This window comes from Dromiciops gliroides, chromosome 3 (assembly GCF_019393635.1).
Source record: "Dromiciops gliroides isolate mDroGli1 chromosome 3, mDroGli1.pri, whole genome shotgun sequence".
Lineage (NCBI taxonomy): Eukaryota > Metazoa > Chordata > Mammalia > Microbiotheria > Microbiotheriidae > Dromiciops > Dromiciops gliroides.
The window spans coordinates 353,012,792-353,034,599 of NC_057863.1; the positions used below are offsets into that span (position 1 = coordinate 353,012,792).

A 21,808-nucleotide genomic window follows, 5' to 3' on the forward strand; every position below is an offset into this window, starting at 1 on the left:
GAGGGATGCTTTGTACCAGTTGTTCTTACTATACCAAGATCCTTTCTAAAAGCTAATTAAGACTAGCTGACTAATATCAACTGATAATCATGGAGGAAAGCACAATGGTGGAGCCTCATGGTCTATAGCATTAGAAAAATAAGCCTCCCCAACCCTTCAGGGCTTCCCATAGACTCTAAGGGGAGAAGGAGTAGCCTTGCTCTGGGGACCCATCCTGGTAGTACAATAGGGGTGGGGAGCATAAGTCCCAGACCACATGTTACGTGCACACAATAATGAGTAAAGTGAACAAGTAAAGTGAACACACTATTATTTTTGCAAACGTGTTCAAGGCATCTGTGATTAAAAACTGTGCACACCAGAGCAGCATGTTATTTAGCAAGGGCTCACCTTCACCTTCTGACATCCAGAGAAGAAGGTGTTATCAAGTAGTCCCAGGTATTAATACATACACCTTCCACAAGACATTTGATCAATTTTCAGAGTCTGTCTTTGAGCATGAACTGCTTCAAGACTGGAGACCTAAGACCATTTTGGAATTTGCCCTTTTTACTTTTCTATCTGGTCCAGATCAGGTAGTTTATCATTCCACTGTTCATATGGGAAGATGTGTACTTTTGAAGTTGTTTAGACATGTAATCTGAACAATTTTGCTGTTCACCATAACTCAGCTGGTCACCTTGACCTTGATCCACAAGCCTCAGGAGAATCTTCTTGCTCGGAAGTAGTGTTTGGCATAGAAGTAGGTAAACAAAACCCCATTTATATCCATAGTTTGCTTCTCTGATTCAGGTCAGATCATCTTAATGGGATACTGCTTACACTGCACTCTTTGAGCACAACAGTATTAATGTCCTTCACAGTCTGTTCCACTGAGGTCAAAATGAGCTCTTTGCTTCTTTGGATAAGTTATTGCTCATTTTCTTTTTAAAGTCAGTTATGATACCCTGAGTCACCCTGATGTCTTATTTTAACATGGTATCAAGTATTACACAATGGTTTCTGGCAGATGATTCTGGTCTTGCTTCAATGTAGAATCCTGCATGTTTCCTTTTGGGTTCTTGGATTTTCTTTCCATATATGATGTTATAATATATTTCATGCCACACTTGTGACTGAAAACTGGAAGAAACATAATACCCAGTGAAAAGTTGTTTTAGTTTTAAAAAATACTCCAAGTCTACTTCCCCTAAATGACAAAATGTAAAGACAATAAAAGTTTCTATTATCTTTGGCTGAATTGATATTTGGGGGCCCCAAATACCTCCTTGCTTATTTTATATAGATGCAAGAATACCCATTCTGAATAATTGATATTTGCAGGTTAATATACTAAGGGATTTAAAAATTAAAACTAAAACTTACTGGTGGAAATTAGTCATGATTCACCTGATTATTTTAATTCAGAGGTTTTTAACCTTTTTTGTGTCAGACCTCTTTGGTAGTCGGATGAAGGCAATAGACCTCTTCTCAGAACAATGTTTTAAAATGCATAAAATAAAATACAGAAGATTACAAAGAAAACTAATTATATTGAAACACAATTATCACAATATTTTAAAAAACAATTCACAGACCCTATGTTGAGAACCCCAGTTTTTGTTGTTTTGCATGCATAATATGTAAAATTAATAAGCATAGCACTAAACTCTAAAATAGGCTGTGGGCATTTTCTCCTGCCTCTCAGGTTTTCATCCATTCAACTCATTCATGCCTTCAAGTACACTCATTCTTTGATATTGTTTCTCACTGCATTAGGCCAGACAAAAATAGGCATTTATCACCTATAAGCCAAAATTCCCATGAGAACCTCATTCAAATGCAACAGAAAAGAGAGCCAGACTTTATTGCATTTCTCTTAGGCATTGATTGCTACAAACTAATTTACATCATTGAAATAAAGTAGGTTTGAGTTAGTGAGATCAGACAATCATAGGCTATCAGAATAGGAAAGGGCCTAAGAGAACACCTACAGATGATGATCCCAAGGCCCACGTAAGTGAGCTGATGGCAGAGTCAGAAGGTGAACCTAGGTGATCTGAAGAGTTTCCTTTTCAGCATTTTGTGTCTCAGAGATACCTGGGTTTCAATCAGATCAATAGGATAGGCTATAAGAGGTCACAATAGGAGAGGTTACAATAAAATTTAGAGCCAGAAGGTGCCTTAAAGGCCACTTAGTGTACAGCTCTCATTTTATAAGTGAGGAAACTGAGACCCATGAGGGCTACATGTCACACAGGTAGTGAGAGATGGGATTTGAAACCAGGTCAGTTAGTCAGCAGGTATTAAGTGCTTACTATGCCGAGTGCTTATAATGCGCTTCCTGTTGTACAAAGAAAGGCAAGAACAATTCCTACCCTCAAGGTGCTGATAGTGTAATGGGCCATATAACATGCAAACAACTATGTACTCACAAAATATATTCAGTTATCCCTTTCACATTTGGAGGTTAGGGGCAATCTGGAAAATCTGCATAACATTTTTGGCCCTCCCTTCAAACCAGAGAAGGTTTCTGAATTTTATGGCATCTTTATAATACCTTATTGTAAAATTTGAGCTAAGTATTTGGTCATAGGCCATATGTAGGTCAATGTGATAGAAATGTCAACATTTCTAGCCTTTGTGTGTCTTCTGCTGGCTTTCACCTTCTTTTTGTAAAATTTAACTTTTTACTTATTTTAACTTTAAAGAAGAAATTGTGTATATTTATGATATTAAAGGATAAAATATGTTGATATATAATCATATATTTTATGCATTTCTGAGTTTCTAAACTTTTTCTGTATCATCTGCTAGCCTTCCCGTGTTGTCTATGGCTTCCATAAAACATCCCTCAAATTCCTATTTAATTTCTTATGCTAGGGCAGCTAGGTGGCGCAGTGGATAGAGCACTGGCCCTGGAGTCAGGAGGACCTACGTTCAAATCCAGCCTCAGACCCTTAACACTTACTAGCTGTGTGACCCTGGGCAAGTCACTTAACCCCAATTGCCTCACTTAAAAAAATTAAAATAAAAAAATAATTTCTTATACCAATCTGTGATATACTAAAACCATGATGGGGAAAGTCGGTATGTGGAAGGGATAATTGTACTAGATAAATTGGAGATGATCTTAAAGGGAAGGAACTAGCATTAATAAAGGAAATCTGGAAAGACTTTTTGCAAAAAACAGGATTTTAGCTGAGACTTGAAGGAAGCCAGGAATGCCAAGAGACAGAGATGAGAAGGGAGAGAATTCTAGGTGTGGAAGACAACCAGTGAAAGTCCACAGAGTATGTAGATGAGTGTTTTGTTTGAAAAACAGTAAGAATGGGGACGGCTAGGTGGTGCAATGGATAAAGCACCGGCCCTGGATTCAAGAGGACCTGGGTTCAAATTTGACCTCAGACACTTGACACTTACTAGCTGTGTGACCCTGGGCAAGTCACTTAATTCTCATTGCCCTGCAAAACGAAAGAAAGAAAGAAAGAAAGAAAGAAAGAAAGAAAGAAAGAAAAACAGTAAGGAAGCAGAGTATGTGGAAGGAAATAAGATATAAGGGGATTGGAATGGTAGGAAGGGGTCAGGTTATGGAGGGCTTTGAAAGTTAAAGTTAAGCTCCTCTGACTCTAGATCTAGAACTCTTTTTTAAAATAGAATTTTATTTTCCAAAATATATGTGAAAACAAAATTTTAACATCAATTTTTTTAAAACTTTGTGTTCCAATTTCTCTTCCCCCCTCCTTTACCATCCCCCACCCACAAGAACTCAAGCAATTCAAAATAAGTTATACATGAGTAGTCAATACTGTACCATACATAGAGTCTCCCCTTTTAAATACTTCATCTTAATTTATAATTTATTGCACAAGTTCAACAAATTCACCAAATAGATCAGAGAAATTTCCATGTAACTTCACAAAGTCTGGTGTGAAAAGCTCTTTTACAGAATCTCATTTTTGGGGGAAAGCAATTGGGGTTAAGTGACTTGCCCCATATCACACAGCTAGTTAGTGTCTGAGGTCACATTTGAACTCAGATCCTCCTGACTCCAGGACCAGGGCCAGTTATCTATCCACTGTACCACCTAGTTGCCCTGCAGAACCTTACTTTTTTGTGAATTTTACCACCATGTGTATCTAAACTGGGCCTCATACAATGAATATCACTAACACTTGTTATCATGGGACTTGTGACTAAAATATGGCTCTGTAAAGGCATTTCTTCTTCAAAATGAATAGAATAGAGAATAGAGTAACCCTAAATTGTAGCAGAATAGGGCAGTGAAATAGCAATAAATATGAAGGAGATATTGAAAATTAAGAAAACCCATTCTTCAGCTCCTTTATGGTCCCTTAGAACTAACTTACCGTGGCCGTTCTTCTCCTGGGATGATGTGTCATCATTGTTTGACCTAGATCTATAACTTTCCAGAGTCAATTCTGAAATGTCATTTTCTGTGAGTAGAAAAAAAGTAAATAAGCACTTCCTAGGGATTACACAGATGTGTGCTTGGAGTTAGAATTTCCCACTAGTGCATGTAGTTATACAAAAGACGTGTTACTTCCCTTATTTCATCACACAACTATATGGAATAAATACATTCAACTACTGTGTTAGTATAAATAATAGGTCACCTTTCCATGCTGTTTTAAGGTTTACCAAATGCTTTCTTCAACAATCCTAGAAGATAGTTTAGTTTTCCTATTTTACATCCTACAGAGGGTCATGGGATCAGAGACATAGAGCTGGAATTCCAGAGACCATCTGGTTGAATGTGCTTATTTTAGGAAGGAAAGGTGAGGGGGGGTGGGCAGAGTACTTAAGTGATTTATTCAAGGTAAGAGGCACATAAGTGGGATTTGAACCCAGGTCCTCTGATTGTAGAGGGCTTTTCAACAGTCATATAGCTAAGATGTAGCAGAGTTCTTAAGTTCAATACTTTTGTGTTCTTGTTTCCTCACCTGGAACATGGTGGGGGGGACAGTACCTACCTCCTAGGTTTATGAGGAAATTGCATTGTAAATGTAACCCTCAGTTCAAGGCCTATTTGCATAAGACTTCTCATTGGTGGAGATTGATTACTCAATGCCCTGCATCAGCATGATACCCTGCACCAGCATGAGGGGAGGAGTTAGTGAGTACTCCATAGGAATATGAGCTATTTATTGAGTATCAACTATGTGTCCAGCACTGTGGTAAGAGTGGACAAGGAGTGATAGGATAGTAGACTCAAATATCGTTCAGAAAATACACAACATAGTGGTCCCTGGCCAGCTGTGAGAGAGGAAAATTGAAAAGAGGAGTTTTACGAGCACATGATACATTGTACAGGTACAATGGAGAAAATGGGTGACTGACCTGGGTATCCTATAGCATTGTTTATAAAATATGATGCCAGGATCATTGAAATTCTCAGAGAACTACACCTTCAGGTATTAATCTAGGTGGAACAGTAGGAACAGGATTGTACTGGTGTCAGTAAAACAGGGAAGGAACAATCAGGCCCTCCTATAACAGCACTTTTATTGTTGCAAATAATACAAAAAAGGACTGAAAACTCTAATCATGGTGCCTCCAGCATACTAAATTTTGGTGTGTGCTATCAGTGCTGTTTAGAGGCCATCTTTATCCTTCAGTCTTTTTTTGTTTGTTTGTTTAGTCATTTTTCAATTGTCTCTAATTCTTTGTGACCCCATTTGGCATTTTCTTGGCAAAGATATTGGAATAGTCTGTCATTTACTTCTCCAGCTTCACTTTAAAAATTAGGAAACTGAGGCAAATGGGGTCGAGTTGCCAGGGTCACACAGCTAGTAAGCAATTGAGGCCAGCTTTGAACTGAATTCTTCCTGATTCCAAACACTGTGCTCTATCCGCTGCTCCACTCAAAGCCCATTTTTAGCCTACCTAATAACCCACAACAAAGAAGAGCCTCAGTTGTTCCTAATAAAAACCTAGCTTTGAGAAAGAAATTATCTATTTGTAAAGCATGGATGGATATTCAGGGTTCAAATCCTTTCCAGTACCTTGAGGAAGATAATAAAAGTGATGGTTTGGATTTTGCTGTGGTATTTGATGATTAGGAGTGGAACAAGGATAACTACTCACTAGCCATTTACTAGTCAAGTAACTATGAGCACATCGCTTAATTTCTTTGATTGTCATTTTCTTCAACTGTAAAATGAAGATTATCATACTTAGACTATTTACCTCACAGGGCTGTTATGAGGAGAGTGTGCAATATAACTATGAGCTGTTATTATTAGAGTCAGTCCATTTTATACTGTCACCAAAGTGGCCATCTTTGGACCTGGTCAGGAAACTTTCTTCTCTTGCTATAAATCTCCTGACCTACTTTAGCCTCCTGTGGCATCGGAGCCTATAAACAAAACCAGTAGAAATGCAGAGACTACCTCTATATTGTTAAAATAGCTGAGCAATTTAGAGAATTCAGTGAGGAAGATCAGTCACAGGGATTGTGTAATCCCTGAAGGTGGTATCCCCAAAATCTTAGTGTGATTTTTAAGCTTTAACAGCTTACAACTTCACTAAGACTTCCAGAATACTATATAGACAAACAACTAACAAAATGAAATATTTACCTTTCCTTCTAGTTATTTTAGTATAATGGGCATACTATAAATGCAGCTATGTTGTTTAGAAACTTACCTTTCTTCCATGTCACATGTGCTTTCCGAAGCTTCATTATAAAGAGTTGTACTATAATGAAGAGGACCAAAATGAGGAAGGACACAAGAGTGAGCAACAGAATTCCATGTTTCTTTTTTGTGATTTCTAGAGAGCTGGGATTTGCTTCTGTAAGAAAAAGTAGAGCCGTTTAGATGCTTTACGTTATACAACTCTTATATCCAACTCTTAATTAGCTGTATGACCAAGGGTAAATCTCTTAGTGTCCCTGAACTTCAGTTTCCTTGTCTATGAAAAGGCAGTCATGATACCTGTAGTTTCTACCTCACAGGGTTGTTGTAAGGCTCAAACTAAATAATGCTTGTAAAATACTTTATGTCACTTATGTGATATACAAAGTACCCCCAAAGTCTTAGTTGTAAGTTTTAATAGTAGTATTATTAGTCATTAAACATTTGACACAGACCACCTTATATTGTTATTTATTTGTTAAGATGTGGGCAATTGTGAGGCCCTTAAGAGCAGAAACTATGTCATGCCTCAAGCTTCAATAGCTTAAAACTCTATTAGGACTTTAGGGACATCTTGCATAAATGCTAGCTTTTTCCCCCCTCAAAATTCTTGAACCACTGAGGAGTGTCTCTTTTAATATGGCAGTGTTACTGATTAGGGAACTTGGAAAAAGATTCAAGGGAGAGCATCAAGGGGGGACATGATATTGTTTTCTCCATACATAGACACACACACAGAGCTGAAAAGATGAGGACATTTTCCTCAATATCATCGTGATCATTATGTAAATCAAACATGTACTTACTACATGTAGTGCATTGAGGAGGGCGGTATAAATACAATGAGGCATGAGACATTGTCTCTGTTCTTTAGGACCTCAGAATGACAAACATAAACAGATAAGTGACAATGTAAGGCGATGAATGCTAAATACCAAATAAGTAAGTAACAACAACAATAATAATAGCTTCTAAATCTATCTGTGATAGGGTGGGGACAGGTGACACTTGTAGTCAGCATAAAAGGGGAGACGTGGAATCAAAGCTGAATCACAAGGGAGTTCTGTTCTCTACTATTGGGCATACTGACCATATGAATCTGCAGCACCGCCAGACTGTCTTGGCAACTCAGTCAATGCCAGCTGGCATTATTTTTAATTAGGTTTAGTTTGAGGAGAAAAAGAATTAGACTTGTTCTGCTTGGCCCTGGAAGGCACAACAAGGAATGATGAGGGGAAGCTACAAAGAGGTAGAGTTTGGCTCATTATTTCCTCATGATTAGAGCTACCCCAAAGTGGAATGGGTTATTTTAGGATGTGGTGGCTTCCCCCTCACTGGAGGTCTTCAAGAAAGAAGATATCCCCTTAGTGGTTATACTTTAGAGTAAGTGTAAGTATAGGTTGAACTAGAGGGTCTCTAAGGTCCCCTGTGACTGAGAGTCTATGATTAAACTTCTATGAGTTCAGAGAAGAGAATGATCACTGAAATCTGAGGCAGTTGGGAAAGGCTTTTTGGGACTTGAACAGCTCCTGAAAGGAAGGATAGGCTATAGAGGGGAGAGAAGGTCTGAATAGGGGGAATGATGTAAACAAAGGCATAGACACTGTGCATCCAATGGTATACTTTAGGAACAATGATCTCTCTCTCTCTCTCTCTCTCTCTCTCTCTCTCTCTCTCTCTCTCTCTCTCTCTCTCTCTCTCTCTCTCTCTCTCTCCCTCTTTCTCTCCAATATCAGACTCTCTGACTTCATGATGAAAATGTTCATCAAATAGCTAGAATGGACTAGGACAGAGGGTGAGATGGTTTGGCAGTAAAGAGGGTGTTTTAGACACTTTGAGTTTGAGGGGGCAGTGGGTCATTGGGCCATTGGCAGTCCTCTTGACTTATGTCTTGCCACTGGACTCCAATGACTCTGGAGGAGAGAGTGAGGCTGATGACTGTGGGCTGCTCTACCTTGCTTAAATCCAGTTGACTTGCATAACAGAGAGATGATGGATTCAAGGTACAGGAGATAGAACATTTTTGGTTATGGCTACCATGTGGATTCATTTTGTTTGACTGTATTTATTTTTTACAAGTTTGTTCCCCACCCCTTGTCCTGCCACCCCAGACTTTTTTCTCTATTTTTTTTTTTTGGTGAGGCAATTGGGGTTAAGTGACTTGCCCAGAGTCACACAGCTAGTAAGTGATAAGTGTCTGAGGCCAGATTTGAACTCAGGTACTCCTGACTCCAAGGCTGGTGCTCTATCCACTGCACCACCTAGCTGCCCCCCTTTTTTCTCTATTTTTAATGGGGAGAAGGGTGGCTGGAAAGAAGAGGGTTGGTTGGCAATTGTAAATTGGTGCCAAGGAAAAAGGCCACTGAAAGATTTTTAAATGTACAGAAGAGAACAAAATTCAAAAGAAAAAGCAGACAAGCAGGATAATTTTGGAAGTATTGTATGGAATTAATTACATACATTTAAAACTGTGAAATGAGGATTCATGGTTTTATATAGAATCTTTCTGTGTTCTGTTCTCTCTATAGAAAATTCTCTTTTTTTGGTGTTTGAGTTGTGAATAAAAAATTAAAAGGAGGGGGTAATCACCAGTGTTTAATATTGCAGAAAGGTAAAGGACACCGAGGACTGAAAAAAATCACTGTATTTGGTGATTAGGAGGTTAAAATGTCAAGTGCCTATTTATAATGGGATGAGTGAACTTACCAGTGGTGAAGTCAGATTTCTGAGTAGTTCGTTCATAACCTATTGTGTCAATATCCACAGAACTGAACTCTTGCATTACTGTTAAGTAGAAAAGAAGTTGTGTTAGCTTCGTATTTGTTATTCCAGAGTTGTCTGAGGAGTTAATATCAACAAGAACATATTCTCATATTTCTATAACTTAGGATAGGGACTGGTCTTGTGATTTTCCTTGGCATAGAGAACTCTCAGGTGAGAAAACTCCCTCTTCCAATGCAAGTTGATGCCTTCTCTGCAACTTAAAGTCTTTGAGCAAATAAAAGACACCCTTTCAGTGTCATGGCCCCCTTTGGAAGTCTGGTAAAGCTTATGCACCTCTTCTCAAAAATAATCTTTTAAAATGCATAAAATAAAATACAGCACATTACAAAAAACATTTATGTTGAAATATAAAGATCAAAACATTTTTTTAAAGTTCACAGGTCACAGATAAAGAATTTCTATAAGAGTTGCTTAGAACCCTGAAAGATTCAGTGATTTGTTTAGTGACCTGCCTATGGACACATAGTCAGTATGTGGATTCAAAGGCTTGAATTCAGGTTCTACTGGCTCAGGTGGTAGATCTCAATCTTCTATTTACATAGATTACATAAATATTACTACCTCCAGAGGTTAAGTTAGCTACCAACAGTCACATAGATCATTTGTCTCTGATCTAGGATTTGAACCCAGGCCTCCTTACTCCAAATCCAATTTTCTTTCCACTAAATCATGCTTAAATTAAATAAATGACATTTCTAAAATTACCTTGATGTCTTTTCACTGTAAGGATTCTTTTTTTTTTTTTTTTAGTGAGGCAATTGGGGTTAAGTGACTTGCCCAGGGTCACACAGCTAGTAAGTGTTAAATGTCTGAGGCTGGATTTGAACTCAGGTACTCCTGACTCCAGGGCCGGTGCTCTATTATCCACTGTGCCACCTAGCTGCCCCGATTCTTTTCTATTTTTGAAATAGAAACTTCCTAGTCAAAATATTTTAGGGAAAATGTGCAAACTAACCTTGACTTCCTAAATCAGGGACAGGTAAAATAGGGTATTTTTTGGGTTTGTTTGTTTGTTTTAGCATGTAGCAGTGTGATATAGGAGACAAAAATAGGACAGTGAGGCAATGACATCTTCTGATCTATGAACAAGGAACCGAGGATTTGTATTACCTAGATGTATAAGCCCATTAAATAATATGTTGAAATATAAGCTAATTTAACTTTCAGTCCTAATATTTGCTTACACATCTGTACAGGCTTTCCTGTATTAGCTAGATGAAAGTGACATTTTAAAAGCAAGCAGCTCCCCTTCTGAATGAATATAATCTCTTTGTGTAAAGATGTCATCTTTAACACCATCTGGACCTACAGTTTGTTCAGGCCATCCATGTCTGAGATTTCAGATTGTTACACAGTGCCACTGTGTGGTTTCCAGGAGAAGTAACCAAATCGTAGCAAAAATATATACCACAGAATAAATATTCACAAAAATAAATATTCACCACAGAAGAATTATAGAATGATAAAAGGAGGAAGAAGGGGAGGATGAGGAAGACGAGAAGGAAGAGGACAAAGAAGATCAGGAGGAGGAGGAGGAGAAGCAGAAGAAAAGAAGAAGAGGATGAAGAAGAGGAAGAAAGAGAATCATCTAAAATCTATAATAATGTAGATAAACCTAGATAGAATGGCATCATACATGGTACATTTGAGGGCTCTGCCTCAAAATCAGTACAGATCTGGCTATATAAATTCTATACAAACCTTAAAATGAGATTTTAAACACTGAATACATTTGGCTTTCATATCTTATCAGCTTTTGGATATCTTTAAGTAATAAAAGGGGGGATTGAACTGACAAGGAATTGTAGTATCCCAGAGTCTGTTATGCTTGGAATGCATACTGAAAGTAAAGATATTCCAGAACATCACAGTTCTAGAGCCATATGTGGTAGGCATTGGAATTTTTCAATCAAAAAGAAAAACATTTAAATATCAATAAGACACAAAAATACAGTTGAAGCAAGTATCTCAGGAATAAAACCTACCTTTATAAGGCCTGCCAGTTTAAGGACTTACCAGGTTCAGTGGGATACTGAGAAGACTGAAAGGACAATGTGCTGTGCTCCGTACTATCTGAATCTGAATCTGAATCTGAATCTGGATCTGTTAGAATTAAAGGGGAGAAAAAAGCAAAATCTAAAAATACAGAGATTGACTTTTTCCATATTGTGATTAGAGGCAATTCCAGAATGAGCCTAACTCTTGTCTGTTTATTTACAAAAGCCCTAGAACTACATGTTTTAAGATACTTGTACCAGTTTTTATCTCTCCTTTTAGATAGAAAGCTCCTTGAGGACAGGGACTGTCTTTTGCATCTGGTATTTTGTATCCCCAGAGCTTAGCACAGTGTCTGACACATATGAGTATTTAATAAATGTTTGTTGGTTCATTAATTTTTACTTTGCATCCTATTTTTTGCCTATCCATTGATCTAGATGATCATGTGCAGTATCTTTAAGTACTGACATGCTTGGCTGTCATCATAAGGTAAATGTATGTATTTATAAGAGGCAGAATGGCATAGTGGCTGGAGAGCTGACCTTGGAGACAGGAAGACCTAGATTCAAGTTCCATTTACAACCCATACTGGCTCTGTGACTCTGGGCAAGTCATTTAACCTCTCAATGCACCATGCAACTCTCTAAAACTGTTTCAAAGATACTCCAGACCTGGGAGTTTCCTGTTCCAATGAAGTCATAGGTCAAGGCAACAAACAAACTCTATGTGGTGTGTGTTTACATACATACATACATACATACATACACACATACATACACACATATATATACACACATATACCTATATATGTACATGCAAGTATACAAATCATATATCCATAATATGTAACACATCTAGATATATGTGAATATATTTTTTAAATTTGTAAGTGATTATTTTCAAATAGTAAGGACCTAAATAGACTACATTTTAGGTGAATAGGATGTTATAGGGATAGGGATTGGACAAGTGATTTCATTGGTATAGAGAACCCATAGGAGAGAAGGAACTCCTAGGAGAGGAACTCCCTCTGCTGCTGTCTCTTCAACCATACTTTTTTTTTTTTACTGAGGCAATTGGGGTTAAGTGACTTGCCCAGGGTCACACAGCTAGTAAGTGTTAAGTGTCTGAGGCCGGATTTGAACTCAGGTACTCCTGATTCCAGGGCTGGTGCTCTATCCACTGCGCCACCAAGCTGCCCCCAACCATACTCTTAAGAGACTTGTTTGAGAGGTCAAGTAAGTGGCTTGCCCAGCATCATACAGCCAGGATGTGTCAGAGATGAGACTTGAACCCTGACCTTAGTGTCTTCACTTAGTGTCTCCTTCCTCATACACATCCTTACTTCAAGGTATGGAAGCTCCCTCTATTCATGTGTTTGCCTTGATGAGGGAGGAAAAAATCCTTATTTGCTAAAAAATAAAATTATCATCTAATAAATTCAAAAGCATCATTTAAAAAGAGTAACTCAAACTCTTTTAACGTCTCTTTGTATCAATATAGACTTGTTAGCTAAATGAAAAAAAAGACACATAAAGTTCATTTTTGGATATTTGGAGCTATTGTGGTAGTGGGTTCCAGGCCAGCTGTTGGGACTAGTTTGGATTGTAAACAAAAGATCCAAATGCATTAGACATGTCATCTTGATCAGTTACACTAAGGCACCTGCTTTATATCCTTTACTTTGCATCTATAATGGCATAACTCAGTAGTTGAATTTCTAGGAAATAAAGATTAATTTTTCTCACGTTATACTTTGTATAGTACACTTTGAATAGTACAAGTACTGTTCAACACTTTGATTAAAAAAACTATCTTAATACCTTCCTACCTTCAGTAAGTCTCCTCTGATCCTCCTACCACCTAACATTTCACAGGTAGAGGTAGAGTAGGGACAATGAGTCGTCACAAAGTAGGAGCATTTGAGTAAGCTCACACTATTTAATCAGGTTTCATGAGTCTAAGGGTTTTTTTTTAACCTAGCTACTCAAATAACTCTACCCTTGGTCTGAGAAAAAAGTGACCATTGATGAATATATGAGTGGTGCCGAAGGATGTTAGCAATTTAACCCCACAATTAAAATATAAAAGGCTTCCAAATAAATGGTTTTCTTTACCTTCCCCATAATTAGTAATTTTGTTAGTCGTTTACTCTTATTTGCATGAAGGGACATGTTAATATTATATGAGCAGACAATTCAACATCTTTATTAAGTCCCTATAGGCACAAGGAAGACACTGTGCTAGGCAATGGGCATATGAAGACAAAAAAGTGAAGTAATCCCTACCTTAGGAGCTCATATTTACTGGGAGAACACAACACAAATGTTAACATGCAAGGCTTCTCAAGCTCCCTGTAGAACCATGAACCTCATGGTTATAGTATTTACTGCTTATTCAATACATGGCATATGATCTATGCTACTATTCAAGAGGAAGCTTAGTATGGTGGGAAGAGCAGTCAGTCAACAAGTACTTAGTAAGTGCTGACTCCATGCTGTGCACTAGCATTAGGGACAAAAAGAAAGGCAAAAACATGGTTCCTGGCCTCAGCAAACTTATATTCAAATGGAATAGAAAAACATGTAAAAATTGTATATACGGGATATATGCAAAAAAAATGAAAGTAATTTCAGAGGGAAGTCAGTTGCTAAGGGAGTAGGTTGCCTGCAGAAGGTAGAGTTTGAACTGAGTCTTGAAGGAAACCTGAGAAGCCAAGAGGTGGAATTGAGGAGGAAGAGCCTTCTAAGAATGGGGGATAACCAGTGAAAAGGCACAGAGTTGGAGATGAAGCTTTGGGTACACAGAACAGAAAGATGGTATGTAGAAGAGAGTAAAATGTAAGAAGACTGGCCAGATAGTAAAGGGCTTTAAAAGTGAAACAGAAGATTTTTTTTAAAATGTTAACTTTATTTACTTATTTAGTGGGGGCAATGAGGGTTAAGTGACTTGCCCAGGGTCACACAGCCAGCAAGTGTCAAGTGTCTGAGGCCAGATTTGAACTCAGGTCCTCCTGAATCCAGGGCTGGTGCTTTATCCACTGTGCCACCTAGCTGCCCCGAAACAGTAGATTTTAAATGTGATCCTGAGGGTAAGAGGGAGCTACTAGAGTTTATTGAATAAGGGAGTGACACAGTGGGACTTATACTTCAGAAAAATCCTTTTGGCAACTGAGTAGAAGATGGATTAGAATAGGTAGAGATTTGAGCAAGAACACCAACCAAAAGGCTATTATAATCATTTATGCATGAGGTGATGAGGACCTTCATCAGAATGTTGGGTATGAGTGAGGTTAAAAGGACTTTCCTGAAAAATATTTTGATGGTAGAAATGACAAAACTTGATAACAGATTGAATATGTGAGGTGAGTGAGAATTGGGAGCCAAGGATGATGTGATAATTATGATTTTTGAATGATGTTGTTTGATGTAATATAAATAAGTGATAGGACTCAAATGTAGAATCAACTGGGCTAATTGTCATAAATACCATAAACATATAAGCTATGACAGACAATCTGTACTTTTCCACTGTCCCCATTCGTTTTGACCCTATGTCACACATGTAAATGATAATGGTTCCCGACTGGACGAAGCTCTCTGGTCAACTGCAGTAGCTATATGCCGATACCCAATTCTGGGATTCCCAGTTATAGATTTAGACCCTTATCCAATTTCTGGTCCCGGGTGGGAAACTCCCCTCTCCAAGTCTGGTGTCAGTAAGAGGTTCAGAGAATTCTTCCCAGTACCCACCACATCTGGCTCTTATTAAGAATGCCCCCTCCCACATTTGGCATCAATTACTTGTTCTCAACCAAGCCCATTTTTAAGGTATAGAACTTTCCTGCTCAGACCACACTCTGAGTGTGTACTCCCACTAAGATTTTGCCACTGTACACCCCTCCCTCACATGAGTAACCCTGGCTCTGTGAGGCCAAATCTCTATGTTGCCATAAAGTGTTTGTGTGTGTGTGCATATCTTTGCCTGCTTGCTGTGCTCCATGGTGTTAAAGCTTATACTTGCACTAGCTTCCTGAGTACCAATTTTTGTAAATCCTTGAACCCGGGTCTTTGCTCTAATCTAAGATATGAGGCCAAATGGAGCAAATGATATCAAGTTGTAAGTCTATGTGACTATGAGAATGGGGTGACTGAATAATAAGGAAGTTCCAAAGATGTGAGGGGTTGGGGGAGATGGAGGGAGAACTGTTTGGAGGGAAAGGTAATGAGTTCTATTTTAGACATGTGAGTTTGAGATATCCAAAAGATAGATGATAATGTGAGACTAGAGCTCAAGGGACTGGAGCTAGGAATCATCTGCATGGAGATTATAACTGAACTCACTGGAGCTGATAAGATCAATAATCAAGATAGTAGAGTGGAAGAAAAGAAGTCCAGGATAGAACTTTAGGGAACACGTGGTTCACAGGAGACTTGGTTAGTGTTAGCCTCAAAAAACTTGGCTTCCAATCTAAGCCCTGATACTAATTAGCTTCATCATCTAGCCTTTCTGGGCCTCAGTTTCCTCATTTGCATAACAGAAATAATAATAGTTGTTCCACTTACCTCACAGAATTATTGTGAGGAAATAGCTTGGTAAAGTGCTATGTAAATCTGAGCTATACCTATAGAAAAAAATTCTATGGAGTTTTTTCCTTTGACAATAAATTGGCTTTCAAAGAGAAACTGATGTTAAAGAGATTCCTAGGCTATCCTACACATTTTAAAATTCCTCATCTAATTTATTAAATATTGTTTGGCTGTGTACATGTTTAAACTCAAAAGTTCCAAATATTAAGAAACATTTCCTTCTATACACATACACGGTACAGTTATCCCTTCCACATTGCAACTTTCCCCATCTGGTTTTTGATACATCCTGGGTTGGCAAAAGAAATTACAAGGTATTGTAAACACTCCATAAAAGAAAAAGAAAAAATTCAGACTTATTTTCTGATATGAAGGGAGGACCATAAAATTATACATGGATTTTCCAGATCCCAGGGACACCATGCCCCTAACCCCTGTGATATGGAAGGGATAACTGTACATACACACAAATCTAAATAGCAACCACATCATAAAAGTGATAGTAAGGGCAAAATGCTAAAATCACCATATTATTTCTGGCTAAGCACAAATAAATAGCTTTTCTGATTTAGATGCTTCTACATGCTTAATGATAATAAAACTAAAGTCAATTTATGTAAAATCATAATAAAATGCATTGCCAGAATTTATTTGTATGCAGTTTTGTGCTAGTTGTTAACCTGCTGATAGCTTTTCTCCCTCTTCTTCCCTTCCCTTCCCTTCCCTTCCCTTCCCTTCCCTTCCCTTCCCTTCCCTTCCCTTCCCTTCCCTTCCCTTCCCTTCCCTTCCCTTCCCTTCCCTTCCCTTCCCTTCCCTTCCCTTCCCTTCCCTTCTTTCCTTTCTGTTCCATCCCTTTCCCATCAAATAGTTGCATCTTTAAGACCTAATTAGAGAATTTCTCCATCATCAGAGAGTTTGGGAGTGTGGAAGAGTGTCCTGAAAATAATCTTAACTCTGGAGAATTTTGTCATACCATTTCATTTGTTAGAATGCATACACATAATGTTAATGAACTGTTCTTACCCAAATCTTCAAACCGAAATGCCACGACCAGTTTTTCCCCTCGTAGGCTTTCATGGCGGACAAGGCAGTTAGCTGTTGCATTTTCCCCATAGGCATGAACTATAAGTGTACTTGTTGTATTACACTTCTTTCCATCATGTTCAAATGTATTTTGAGTTTCACCTGTGTAACAATTTGCAAAGAAATTGAAGTAGTGACTTTTTTTGGGGGGGAGAGGGGGGATAAATTTGATTAGAGCAACTAATTTATGAAACCAGACTTATGGGTTAAGTTCTCACTGAGACCAGTCAGCTAAGAACGTTCTGTTCTGCAGTTCCAGACTGCACAATTACACTCAGCCAGACATTTCGCAAGTTCGTGTCATTGGTCATAAGGACCACATGAGAGAGCATGGGTAGATCACTATAGATCTCTCAGCACTGGAGGACCAAGTTAAAGCTCATGCTCTATCCATGATGGGTTTGTAGCATTATTTATCAAAGTTAGTTATTATTGTGAATTATTAAGATAGAAGTTAATATAGATTGCATCTACAGAGGCAAAATAGAGTAAAAGTTTATTACCTGACTATTTGCATACAATAATAGTTGAGATGTATGGATTCCCTGATCATAATCTACAAATTCTCATTAAGCATTGCAATTTATTTTAGCTATCCCCTTGCTATTTTTACATATCAAATTCTGAGAAACAAATTCTTGAAATTGCCTTTTTTTTTTTTGACATTTTCTTTCTCACAAGGCAAAATGAGCAAAGACTTGGAAAGAAATATCCAAGGGGCAGTTGGGTGGTGTAGTGGATAAAGCACCAGCCTTGGATTCAGGAGGACATGAGTTCAAATGTGACCTCAGACACTTAACACTAGCTGTGTGACACTGGGCAAGTTACTTAACCCCCATTTTCCTGCAAAAAAAAGAGAGAGAGATGTCCAGTAGAGTGCCTTAGTCTTTGTTTTGGCTTATGCCACTTAACATTTTTAATCCAAGATTTGGATAAAAAATAGATGGCGTACTTATCAATCAATCAATAAATCAATATTTATCAAGCCTGTTATGTGTCAGACACTGCTAAGCACTGGTGATATTTTAAAGAAGCAAAAGACATTTCCTGCCTTCAAGGAATTTACAATCTAATGGGGAAACAAATATACCTATAAAGTAAGTTATATACAGTATAAATAAGAAATGAGACCACTAGAATTACGAGGGATTGGGGAAGGCTTCCAGTAAAAGATGAGATTTTAGTTGGGATAGTAGGCAGAGCTGAGGAAGGAGTCCTTTTGTTTTGTTTTGTTTTGCAGGGCAATGAAAGTTAAGTGACTTGCCCAGGGCCACACAGCTAGTAAGTGTCATGTGTCTGAAATCGGATTTGAACTCAGGTCCTCCTGAATCCAGGACCGGTGCTTTATCCACTGCACCACCTAGCTGCCCCCAGAAGGAGTCTTTTTATATGATTTTCAGATGATACAAGGCTAGGAAACATACATAATGTACTGGTTGATAGATCAGCATCCCCCCCAAATGATCTTGATAGGGTAGAAAACAGATGAAATTAATAAGATAAAATTTAATAGGGACAGATATGGAGTTTTACACTTGGGTTTGATACTGATTTCCCATGCTCATGAGCACAGGATAGGGAAGGCATGGCTAGAGGGCATTTCATTTGAAAAAATAACTCAGGGTTTTAGTGGAATACAAGCTCAATTTGGGTCAACAGTATGTTATGACAACCCCCCTGCCTCCACCAAAGCATAATATAATCTTAGCCTGCATTGAGGTTCTAGTAATAAGGAAGTGCAAGTTGCTCTTTATTCTGACTTGGTCAGACCACATCTGGCACGTTAGTTTATTTCTGGGAACCACATTTTAGAGAATACATCGACAAGCTGGATAGCATCCAGAGGAGGCAATCAGAATTGTGAATGGTCTCATGTTTGTGACAAAGGAAGATCTGGGTTTGAAGGAATTAGGATTGATTTTCTTGTAGAAGAGAAGGTTTTGGGAAGAAATGAAAGTTGTCTTCAAGTAAGTTAGAACTCTGTAATATGGAAGAAGGATTAGACTTTTTCAGCTTGGCTCTAGAGGACAGAACTAGAAGAAATGGGCAAAGAGACAAATATAGTTATGATGTCTAGAAAAGCTTACATTTGGAATTATCAAAAGGGGGAATAAGTTACCTGCCAACCTCATCATTCAACTGAAAATATTCTTTCCAAAGTTACCAGGGATCTCTTAATTGTGAGATCTAATGGTCTTTTTTTTTTTTTAATCCTCATTCTTCAGATAAATATACCATGGAACTTCAGAACAGTCTACCTTATGAAATAGTAAGTTCTCTATCATTTCACATGCTCAGGAAGAGGTTGTAAGATTATACACAAGAATATTGGAGAGGGTAATTCTTCATTGGGTTGGAGGTTGCATTAAAGAATAGATTAGTTTCCTTTCAACTAAAGATTCTATAATTCAATGACTATCATAATAAAGTTACTTTTTAAATAGAATTTTTATATACCTTTTGGTGATATTGCTCTCCACATTATATTAAACTAAAATGGGGGCGGCTAGGTGGCGCAGTGGATAAAGCACCAGCCCTGGATTCAGGGGGACCTGAGTTCAAATGTGGCCTCAGACACTTGACACTTACTAGCTGTGTGACCCTGGGCAAGTCACTTAACCCCCATTGCCCTGCAAGAAAAAAAAACTAAACTAAAAACTAAAATAATATATACTCTATTTGCAAACACTAAATCAAATTTATTTTTATTATCTCTGAAAATGTCTAGGGATTATGTCAAGGGTTAGCTGTTTAACTCCTTTTATTTTGGGATAATGGGTAGAATGTTACCTAACTATATCAGACAGTGCATTTTATGTTGTTAGCTTGTTTTAATGATAACTATTCCCACAATCTGCAAATAATCCTTTTTTTTTTTAAGTGAGGCAATTGGGGTTAAGTGACTTGCCCAGGGTCACACAGCTAGTAAGTGTTAAGTGTCTGAGGTCAGATTTGAACTCAGGTACTCCTGACTCCAGGGCCAGTGCTCTATCCACTGCGCCACCTAGCTGCCCCCCTGCAAATAATTCTTAAAAGATTAAGGCATAATATTGGCTGGTTAGAAAGAGCACTAGATTTGGAATTAGAGTACCTGGATTTTAATTATGGCTTTGATCCTTGTCATTTATGTGACCTTAATCATCTCTCTGAAATTCAGTTTACTTATGCCAAATGTAAGTGTTGGACTAGGTAATATCTAGTATTTCTTCTATCTGATTCAATGAATGAATCTGACATATTGGCAAATTATGATATAGTTCCATCTGTTCTCTGCCACTAGAGGATGCTAAAACATTTCCAAATACTTTGCTGTTTGAATTAATGGAAATTTGTGGAGCAAGGAAAGCTTGTAATTGGGAAGTATTTTTCACACTCACCATAAAGTTCAATGCCATTGCTCAAAAGCCAGGTTATCTGTGGAGGGGGCTTGCTTCCTTTTGTGAAACATCTTAGTGACACCTCTTTCCCATTGGGAGTTCTGATGATTGATGCTTCCAGTGTTGGCTTGGAAGGAGTTGCTAGATAAAAATTATTGAAGAAAACAGGGGGAGGGGAAGAAAACATTATGATTTCTGAATCAAGCCAGTCTTGGAGGATGTGTGTATATATACATGCACACACACACATATATATGTACATGTGTAGATTAGATATAGAAATAATGTGTGTGTGTATATGAGGTCATTGAGGTTAAGTGGCTTGTCCAGGGTCACACAGCTGGTAAGTGTCCAGGGTCAGATTTGACTCTGGTCCTCCTGAGTCCAGAGCTCGTGCTCTAACCACTGCACCCCTTAGAGGGTATATTCTAATTCAGGAGCTTACTCAGTGCTCCCAAAAGTGTTGGACTTTTTAATGTGCCAGGCAATCTTTATTTCTTGGTCTATTTCTTGTTTTATAGTAGCTGGTCAGTTTTTGACTAATTGGCATATGACTAAATTTCATTGACCACAGCTCCATCACCAGCTATCTGTATGACCCTAGAAAGTCACTGAGCCTCAGTTTCTTCATCTGTAAAACGAAGGGGTTAGAATAGATGATTTTAAGGTTCTTTCCATATAAAACAACTTATAATTCAATGATTATTTTTAATATTTAAATGTAAACTATTCTTCCCATTCCTCCTGCCATAAAAATACTATCGGTTTGGGTCTTTTTCACAAACACCATACGGTTACATCTTGGTCCTTTTATTGCATTCTATCTCACTCTTTGTATTCTTAAGAACCCCCAAGAACCATTTTTCTCCTCTTCTCCATGGCAACTCTTGGATCTTTCTTTGGGTAGCAATGTAATTGCTAATTATATAACTTTATCACTAACCAGTTGGACTTAATTGAATTTTTTTTACAGACTTTTATAGACCTACAGGTCAACCTTTCAGAGGTGACAGTATAAAGTCTTCATTTATTTCCTCTAGGTCCTTTTCCACTTTTTTTTTTTTTTTGCAGGGCAATAGGGGTTAAGTGACTTGCACAGGGTCACACAGCTAGTGTCAAATGTCTGAGACAGGATTTGAGCTCAGGTCCTCCTGAATCCAGGGCCAGTGCTTTATCCACTGTGCCACCTAGCTGCCCCCTCTTTTCCACTTTTAAAAGGTAATTTTTTAACATGGGAAGGGGTCACACCTGAAGTATTATCAGCCAACTGGACTATTCTCACTTCCTCTAGCCTGAATTTTTCTTTCCCACCAAAACCTACCCATCCTTCTAGGCCCAG

General features: G+C 38.1%; 1 protein-coding gene across 1 annotated transcript in view; it reads right to left on the reverse strand.

The window, feature by feature from the left end:
* Positions 1 to 739: 739 nt before the first annotated feature.
* The window catches only part of CRTAM (cytotoxic and regulatory T cell molecule), a 38,685-nt gene continuing 17,616 nt past the window's right edge, over positions 740 to 21,808 (reverse strand). The window contains exons 4-10 of the mRNA XM_043993531.1: positions 20,470 to 20,610; positions 17,033 to 17,194; positions 11,439 to 11,513; positions 9,345 to 9,422; positions 6,649 to 6,795; positions 4,350 to 4,436; positions 740 to 1,122 (exon numbers count right to left, since the gene is read on the reverse strand). Coding sequence (XP_043849466.1) covers positions 989 to 1,122; positions 4,350 to 4,436; positions 6,649 to 6,795; positions 9,345 to 9,422; positions 11,439 to 11,513; positions 17,033 to 17,194; positions 20,470 to 20,610 — 824 coding nt within the window. The 3' untranslated portion in view covers positions 740 to 988. The remainder of the gene's footprint in view (positions 1,123 to 4,349; positions 4,437 to 6,648; positions 6,796 to 9,344; positions 9,423 to 11,438; positions 11,514 to 17,032; positions 17,195 to 20,469; positions 20,611 to 21,808) is intronic.